The sequence below is a fragment of the Selaginella moellendorffii genome, unplaced genomic scaffold (assembly GCF_000143415.4).
Source record: "Selaginella moellendorffii unplaced genomic scaffold, v1.0 SELMOscaffold_104, whole genome shotgun sequence".
Classification (NCBI taxonomy): Eukaryota; Viridiplantae; Streptophyta; class Lycopodiopsida; order Selaginellales; family Selaginellaceae; genus Selaginella; species Selaginella moellendorffii.
In genome coordinates this window covers 57,862-67,618 of record NW_003314365.1, presented here as the reverse complement: position 1 = coordinate 67,618, position 9,757 = coordinate 57,862, and the positions used below count along the sequence as shown (strand labels likewise).

General features: G+C 46.8%; 1 protein-coding gene across 1 annotated transcript; it reads left to right on the top strand.

Annotated features, from left to right (window-relative positions):
* Nucleotides 1-7,208: 7,208 nt before the first annotated feature.
* LOC112342288 lies at nt 7,209-8,444 on the top strand. Its single transcript, XM_024663862.1, has 3 exons — nt 7,209-7,364; nt 7,765-8,261; nt 8,309-8,444. Exons 1-3 carry the CDS (start codon nt 7,209-7,211, stop codon nt 8,442-8,444), a joined length of 789 nt encoding a protein of 262 aa, XP_024519630.1.
* The last annotated feature ends 1,313 nt before the right edge of the window (nt 8,445-9,757 follow it).

The window sequence follows — 9,757 nt, the reverse complement described above, 5'->3', positions numbered from 1 at the left end:
TATTTCATGGTCTGAAGTCAGAAGATGCCAAGAAACATGTTGAACAGTTCCGAGAAGCAATCCAAATCAACAGCCAGACGACTGAACTTCCATACTATTTCTGATGTACCCTTTCGAAAGAGAGCTAACAAATGGGCTCAAACGCTTCCTCAAAATACAAGTTTCAACGACCTCGCACTCAAGCTCGTAGACCAATTCAAGTCTTCCCTCACTCAATCACAAGATCCAAAAACTCAAGTAGAAGTCTGGTCAATCCATCAACAACTACACTCAAACCTTCACTCAACATGCTAGCAAATGAGGCAACAGTGCCACCGAAACATTACTTTACCAATGGTACATGCAAGGACTCCAACGATCCCTCTGAGAAGCGGCAATGCACATCAACGTTGCCACTTATCTCGAACTCACAAGAGCCCATCAAGATGTTCAAGCTCGACGAATGAAAGCACAAGTAGATGACACAAATAACTCAGATTCTGATAGCAGTTCTGACAACAACTCCGAGATGAACTCGGAGAGAGCACCAAGTCAAAACTTCGGAAACTCAAGAAAAAAATCGACAAGCTCAAGGGAAAAGCCAAGGCCGACATCAAAGAATTTCGATCTAGAATTTGGTGTACTAAGTGCAAGAACGAAGGACATCTGGCAAGTGACTACAAGCTCCAAATCTCCAAATGCCAGATCTGTACCAAAGAAGGTCATGACGCCAAAACTTGCAGATTTTGAAATTCTCCAGAAGTTTGACAAGTCTCGAACTATCCCCGACAGCAATTTCAAAAACCATATCCAAATCAATACTTCAACAATTACCAGCCACCACCTCTGACAAACTGGAGACAGCTGAGAAACAACTTCCAACACCAGAGTCGACAATGGAATGATCAACCTCGCTACAACAATTACAACAATTACAACAACAACTACAACAACAACTACAACGATCAACAACACCCGCCGAACTAGAACTACCCAGCAAACCGAGACAACTACAACCAAGGATACCAACAATACCCAAGATACTAAAACCGAAGATACCAAGGCCAAGGTTATCAAGACCATGGCTACCAAGGCAACCGTAACAACCGAGCATGGCAACCTCGACTTCAAAACCAAGGCGGTCCGCCGAGACTTGGTCCACCGCCTCCTCGACAACAAGATCAAAAACAGCAGCAACCACCAACAACAAGGATGGTCGAGACCGACGAACTACCTTATGCCGACAATGATGACTCAGATCCTCAAGTCATGGCAGTACAAACCCAAGCACAAATTTGAGCAGAAAAACAACAACAACCAGACAGACATTCCGAAGATAGTAAAGAGAAAGGCCTTGAGAGCCCAACAAAACTCCGGGAATGGGAAAAGAAGCAGAAGTTAGCTGCCAAGATACAACGGCAACTCACTCTACAACCACCCGAATTAGTGATTTTAGACTCCGACAATGAAGCTCAACCATCACCAGCTCGACAACAATGCCAAGACTCAGTACCAGAAAACCAACAGACAAATCATCCAACATCGACATTGACACCAGAACACAATTCGGCAAACTTCGACAAAATCCAAGAAGTAGTAGAGACTATCCTCAACCAAAATATTCAGATCACCATCGGCCAACTGCTGAAGATTGCACCCTACCTCACCAAACAGCTCACTGATCTAACATCTGCACAGACCAACACTTTGACAGACTCGCCCACACTCAACTCGACACAGACAGCTGTTGACACATTTCGAACCGAGATTCAACCAGGCGATTGTGACAATGATGTTCTGACAATTGACCTACGACTCGACAAACACCTTGTTCGAGGAGCCATAATTGACAGCGGCTCCAGCGTTAATATTATGAAGAAGGTCTTGTTTAACAACTCAACATCGGCCCAGTCCACCCAGCACCTTTCAATGTCCGAATGGCCAACCACCAATCTATTCAACCCAAAGGCATCATCCGAAAAGTCAACCCCACCATTCAAGGCGTCGAAATACCAATCAACTATGTCGTCCTCAAACTACCAGAGCAGACCAATGGATACTCAATTTTCCTCGGTTGACCTTGGCTCCGAACTGCCCAAGTTTATCAAGATTGGCCCAATGACAATCTTATCCTTCGCAGACCAGACAGATCGACAACTGTGTCGACAAAAGCGACCAAATCACTGTCCAGCCACAACCGACCTATTGACTTGGAAGAATATAATCTCGAAGATGGCCTCGACGACAATGAAGAACAACAAATTCTCAAAGCCTACCCCGATCTCGAACCTTTGGCCGAGATTGACCTCTTCTGAATTGTCGCCGACTTCCAATGAGAACGACCCCCGATTACATCAGCACTGAAAAATCCAGTCACTCGAGATACAAAACTCGAAGCGCCACTGGCATTCACAGTTGACAACCACAACAAAGTTGCCTACATTCCGTCAATTCCAGCCGACCAAAAACTCGAAAAATTCAGCCTTGGCGATGACGGCAACGAACACTACATTGTACTCGCCACCGACATCTCGGCAAGTTTTTGAGACAAAGGCATCAATCTTCTCTGAAAGAAGAAACACTTGTTCGCTTGGAGTTATCGTGACCTTAAGGGAATTTCGCCAAAACTCAGTCTTCACACCATCACCCTTCTTCCATACTCAAAACCAAGAAGACAAGCAGCCTATCGGATGAATCCAAATCTGATGGAACAAGTAAAGAAAGAACTCGACAAGCTTCTCCAAGTCGAGTACATATACCCGATTCAGAATCTGATATGGCTTTCACCATTGGTGGTTGTGCCGAAGAAAAATGGCAAACTTCGAATCTGCGTCAACTATAAACAGCTCAACGACGCCACTGAAAAAGATGTTTTCCTGATACCGTTTACCAATGAAGTTCTTGACGTAGTTGCCAGACACAAGATGTACTCCTTCCTCGATGGTTTCTCTGGCTACAACCAAATTTATATTGCTGAAGAAGATCAGCACAAGACAGCATTCATCAGTCCATGGGGAGCGTATGCTTACCAACGAATGCCTTTTGGACTCTACAATGCCCCATTCACCTTCCAAAGGCTCGTCACCAACACTTTCCGAGAATACCTCACCAACTTCATGAGAGTCTTCATGGACGACTTCAGCATTTTCAGCTCAGAAGATCGACATCTTGAATGCCTGGAGAAATGCCTCAACAAGTGCGAGGAGAACAAAGACATAGCACTCAACCCCGACAAAGAACTTCAGCGCTTCCTCGGCAAAGTCGGATATCACCGACGATTCATCCACAAGTACGCTCACATTGCCAAACCACTCACCAATGGATTGAAGCAAGATGCCCAATGGACATGGACATTTGAACAGCAACAAGCATTCGACAATCTCCGACTCAAACTAACAACAGCATCAATCCTTTCCAAGCCCAACTGGACACAAGAGTTCCACATTCATGTCGACACTTCCGACATTGTCACTAGTGCAATTCTCAGCCAAACTCAACACAACAACCGAGATCAACCAATCTACTACGCTAGCTGACTACTCAACCCAGCTGAATGAAATTACACCACCACCAAGAAAGAAGCTCTTGGCATGATCTACTCACTTCAAAAGTTCCAACACTACATACTATCAACCAACACCGATTACTGCCAAAAAACTCAGACTCAACAACTCAACCCAACATTCCCAATGGCACCATTTCAGAAATGGGGACTCGACTTCATCGGACCCCAAGTCAGCACCCGTCAACGAAATCAGTACATCATCATCACCACCGATTACACTACCAAGTGGGCCGAAGCAATACCTCTCTGACATGCCACAGCAAAAGCAACAGCAACATGCAGTTCGAGAAAGGCTTCAGCAACTCGAACATCTCGACAAACTCCGACTCAACGCCCTCTAGACACTTCACGCCATCCAAAAACAGAGAAAAGCTCGGCATGACTGACAAGCATCCCGGTATAACATTCCCAAATACAACGTCGACGATCATGTTGTCTGATACCGAGGACCCATCGGCAAACTTGGCCGAAAACTCCACACCAAATGGCAAGGACCTTTCAAAATCATTGAACTATACCCCAACGGCACCGCCAAAGTCAGCACACTCGCTGAAGACTTCATTGAGATCGTCAACCTCAACAAGCTTCGACCATATCACGTCGACATATTCAGCATCAGCACCTCAGCAAATTTCCGACCCAAACTGACAAACACCCCAAAACCAACAATCGACACTCACCCCAGCAGACAAACTTTAACTCAAATCAGTTCGACACAACTCAACTCAACTCAACTCAACACGAACTCATCCACCAACTTCAGCAATAAACAGCAGCAAAAATCTCTAAGTCCCAAGCTACTGTTGGATCAACGCCACCTGAGCAAATATCAATAGTTGAACTTGAGTTAACTTCATCAGCAATATCCACCATTGATCTGCAATCAAGCCAAATCAAACCACATCAATTCCGTCAACAAATCTCTACCATTCATCACCAACAATCGAGTGCCACACAATCAGCCAACCAACAGTTACAGGTTTCAAGAACCCTAACGGGGCGAGCACTTCGACCACAGAAAATAAAGAGAAAGATGCCAGCTCATCCACCCCGGCGCCTCAGATACGTCATACACCATATTCCTAGGCTTCCCAGCAATGACACAACCACCTGGCTCAAGGGCCATAGATTCGAGCTCCTCCACAAGGCCTTTTCAACACACCTTGATCAAAAACTAGCGAGGAAGCTGGCCGCCTCCTTCAACCCCAAGAACGGCACCATAACCGACGGCACCAACGAAATCACCCTCAGCCCAGCAAGAATCGCCTCCGTTTTCAAAATCTCCAACAAGGGACTGCTCAAATTTTCAGGAGAAGTTCCACAGCAAATCATCAAGGCCAATCGAGAAATTACCAGTGAACTCACATGGGAGGACATCGAGGAGCAGCATATGGATCACCTCAAAGCCCTCCTCCTCTACTACGAACTTCGCCCAATAGATCGCACCATTGGCAAGTGCAGAGTAGAAGTCTACAGAGCTCTACTTGACGGCAAACGTGTGAACGTGGCTCATCATCTCCATGAGCTCCTTCTCAAGCTTCTCGACCGCGCCACCCTTGCCACACTCAACAGAAAGACCATGCGGACAGTAATATTCCCACTGCTGATCGCTCTACACCAAGCTCTTCCCAACAAACAACCGTGGACAACCCAAATGAACTCCACAGAACAAAGTGACAGCTCTGAAGAACAGTCAGAATCAGAAGGAGCAACTCCCAGCAAGAAACCGAAGCCAACATCTCAACAATCAGGCTCAACTCACTCCAACAACACCAGCTCCAGCAACAAACACTCCAACAATTCAACTCCACTTTGCCGCCACCGCTGATTTGAGAGCACCTCATCATCAGCGACAATGAAGATAACTCACACCACCATCCACACTCACCCCAGAGCCTGCATCCACTCGAATCAGCCCCAAAACCGACAATTTCTCACAAACACATCAACATCGCCAAAGGAAAACGTCAGCTGCTCGCCCTGAACTCAATTTCTCCACCAGCTGAGAACAACATTCTCAACACCTCGACCTCCTCGACACGTTCCACAAAAGAAAACATTGACTACCTTCACCAATCACTTAAAGAACACACAACCATGCCTCCTCCAGCAAATACCACGACCAGCATTCACAAAAATTCCGCCCCTTCAACAAAATTCCAAGCGAAAAATTTCCGAATGGATAAATTAATTTCAGTGCCACATCTGGGCCGTTCATCCACCATCAAACTGAAAAGCTCATCTCCAACCACCTCAAAGAATCTGGCCTGACCACGTCACCCATATCCAACAAAGCAAACTCAACTCCCGGGACCAAGAACACAGCGAGAAACACCAGGATCACGGAGCAGGAGTAGGAGCAGCAGCTATGCCTCAGCCACAGAGTCAGGTAGGCCATGATTATGACGAGATCAGGAAGGAGTATGAAGATAAACTTCGCGACCCAAGCTACTACACCCGCAAGTTGTTTGAAGCCCTCGATCAACACATGCACCGCGAGCAAGCAAACTACTTCCCAACACGAGCTGACATTGCACAGCATCTTCTCAAGCAAGACTCCTTCATATACACCCGGGGAGCGATCAAGAAGGAATTCTATAAGCCTTTAAACCACCAGCTGGATGCTCAGCTCGAAGAGATGAAGCAGATCCACTGTGACCTCCAAGACATCAGGAAGATCGTCTCCAAGCAGCCATCAACCCCATCAGCAGCTCACGAATTCACCTACAAATTCAAATACGAAAAGCTCAACACCCGCTACTGAAAGCTCGAGGATGATCATACCGCCCTGCTGGCTGAGGTAGCCGACCTCCAGGAAGATGGGACAGATCCACCAAACAATATCCCTAACCACGAGCTTACACTCCCGCAGCAAAAACATCGCCTCTATCGACTTGAGCAGCAGCAACAACAAGCGATGGAAACTGACTATGTTCGCACCGAGGACGGTGTCTAGTTCTGTCAGGGGAGCAGAGTGTATCAACTAAAAACCCAGGCTCAGGGGACTCCGACTTTGAACCCAGGGCTGCATCGGAGCCATAGATTAAATCATGCACAGCATATAGTATATGCTAGCAATTAGAACTGGAATCTGAATTGTGGATACCTATCTCTATTCCATCGTTTTTCTTATCAATACATAGCATTCGTTTTCTCGTGCTTCTTCTCTGCCCTTGGAGATCGAGCAGATTTCCAGCGAAAAGGAGTTTTCACACCTCTTCACATTGCTTGGCGAAAATCGAAAGGTGGCAAAGGTGAGGAATGAAGCTCAAGACAGTCTCTTGTGTGTTCTTGAGCAATCTGGACAAGAGTATATACATACCGCTTTAAATCACAAAAGCAATGCTTGTGATGCTTGCTTTGCGAGGTATTGTTTGAAGGCTTGTCTTGGTTTGAGCCAGACCGGATCATCCAGCCAAGCGCAGCAGACAAGCACTGCTCGGGTGAGGAACTTCCTTGTTGGAATGCGAGCAAAAGTGCAGAGCAGCGTATCGTTATCCAGGTCGCCCAATGGTGGCAGCGTCACCTCTGCTATCGCTGTCCTTGCGACATTTGCTATTTTGACGAAGCTTACCTGTAGTTAATGAATGGTTCCATCGCATTGTTCTTGACGACGAGGAGGAGACGCTGCTCTGATCGTCATAGATTCCTCGCGAATTTCATCATGGAAATGTATGGAAAGTGCGGGTGCACTGTGGATGCCTTGGGTGTCCTCCACAAAATGGAAGATGGAAATGTTTTCTTCTGGAACGCATTTGCCCAGCAAATGCTCGTCGATCGAATTCTTGCAGCTATCAATGGCGATGTGGCGGAGATCCAGGTGAGAAACACATGGTGAGAAACACCAGGAACCTCGACTTAAGTTGGCAGAAGGCCCGCTCCAGGCCTGGTTGAAAGACTACTGCTGGAGGGTAAATCAACCACGGCCTTTGGAGGAGGCCATACCCCTGCTGTCTGATCTCCTCGCAATCCTGGAGCTGAGACAATAACACCGTCACCATCTTTGGCTTGTCGTTGTAGTAATTGGAGCTTGGGGCGGCGATTGGGATGTGGCGCCGATCAGGCTGGGATGCCAGTCTCGAGCTCACACGGCAATGCCCTGGTTCCACCCGATGCAAGTGTCTGTCCAGTTCTTGGCAGAAGAAGATCTCGGCGATGGCATGCTCGCCAACGGAGCACCGTAACGCGGCGATGATTAGCGCGCGGATCGGCATTGATAGCTGCCAAGGGAAATAACTGGATGCTCGAAAAAGAGTAACAAGGGCAAATGCCGCGATCGCAATCTTCCACGAGAAAGAACCTCGATCTTTCATCTTCTGGAAGATTTCCAGCGCCCGCACTTTCCATACCTTTCTATGACCAGATTAGCAAGGAACCTCGAGGCCGCTGGAGACGATTTTCCTCGTGGATGCGCCTTCCCCCTCCCAGATCTGTGCTCACCGCATTCTCGCCCAGGCGCCCACCGCTGGAGATCGCTCCTCCTTCCTGCAAATCTTCGCTGGATGGCACCTCCTCGTCAAGGCTCAAGAACGATGCCATGGAAAACCACCGCCATTGCCATTATACGCTACTGCTGCACATTTTCGATCCAGGGGGCTCTTTACCCGGGCGGTGTGCTGCTGCCGGGCGTGCTCTATGAGTCGAGCAGCATGGTCTTTCTTCTCAGTCTCAGACATCTTCAAACTAGGCTCACAAGCACAAGCACTGCTTTTCCGCGGTATGTGTGGTTCTTCTCGTGCTCATTTTGCTTATACTCTTGTCCAGTCCAGATCGCTTCATTCCTCATCTTCGCCACCCTTTGGCCTCGAGCATTTTCCAAGATAAAATGGAGGCCTGTAGTTCATCAACATCCAAGGCGTGGAGTGACCACAACGCAACTTGTGATGAGATGAGTTGGTGACCTGGTATACGTTTTTTGTGTTATGCCATCTGCTCTTTGGAAACTTTTGAGAAAGCTTGCTCTGAGCTGATTGAGTTTGAGCTTGGTCAAGGCTCTCACAGGTTTATTGGATGTCTGGTGCAACCCTGGAGTTTTGTTTGCGGGTGAGTAAGCTTTCACGGTTTCAGAGCAATATATTATATTATTGCCAAGAGAAGGCATCAAAACTTGGAGCTCCAGAGTCTCACGCCCCGAGGATTTGAAAGGATCCAAACCTATGGACCTCCAGCTTGGACAACCAAGTGAAGAATAGATTCCCGGGACCATGGTGCCGGGATCAAATCAAACTCGAGCTCAGACAAGCCATCTTCCAGAACAATATCTTAAACGGATGTTGCTGGTTCTTGTTGCAGCATACTTATACTTTGTTTCTCAAAAATAGCTTCTGCATCAGCTGCTTGCTCAGATTGAGATGCAGAGTCCATCCAACCCGTTTTGTTTGCCATGGCCTCGCCAGAGCATGGACAAAGTGAGAGTTTCATTCCATCGAGAAGAGAATGGTTTCTTTCTTGAGCTTGACTGCAGCAGATTTTTCTAGACATGCAAAACAACAGAAATCTTATAAAACCCACCTTGCATATGTCTCATGAATAAGTTCGGACTTTTCAGGAGTATCGGTGGGCCTCAAGCTCTTCTTTGTTTATAAATTGTTTATAAATGTAAATGCTCTTGTGCAGGAAGCTTATGAATACTTCTTATGAAAAGCACCTCAACTCTTGTATCCATTTTCGTGGCTCGATTTTGGTAGCATCTGTAACGTTATGCGGCTGTAGAGTGGCTGTTGCCTGATGCATTCTTGAAACACTTTGCTCTCTTTAACAGAAGAAACAGTCTGTTGTAACACACAAAGTTTAGACATTTTTCACCCCAAAAGGAAAGAAATATACCTTGAGGTATAGCCTGAAGCCGTGTCCCACAACTTGACGCCCAAGGAAGTTAATCACCCATGTCGGAACAAGGTCGAGCTTAAGGTCCAGGTGTATTACTGCTCTGTAAAAGTAGTAGTGACTATCTTAAGAAGAAAACAAAAAAAAAAAAAAAACTAATAGCGTACCTTATGTAGCATTTCTCGTCGCTAATCTTCTGGAGGATGAATCCACCGTTGGCTTCCATGCGAATGACGCCCTCTTTTGGAGGAGGCAAATGAGAAGCATTAAAACCATGGATGGTCTCCTTGACGATAGTCTCTGCTTCCTGGGGGACCTGGCAAATCACCACCATTGGAGTGAATAAAATAACAAAAGAGGCACAGTGATTGATAGCTTAACTGTTCG

Bases quoted from the DNA above. Each gene is read 5' to 3' on its own strand.
- LOC112342288 (XM_024663862.1), top strand. From the start codon at position 7,209: ATGGAAATGTATGGAAAGTGCGGGTGCACTGTGGATGCCTTGGGTGTC. The intron at 7,365-7,764 runs GTGAGAAACACA...CGGCATTGATAG, and splicing joins GCGATGTGGCGGAGATCCAG to CTGCCAAGGGAAATAACTGG. The intron at 8,262-8,308 runs GTATGTGTGGTT...ACTCTTGTCCAG, and splicing joins ACAAGCACTGCTTTTCCGCG to TCCAGATCGCTTCATTCCTC.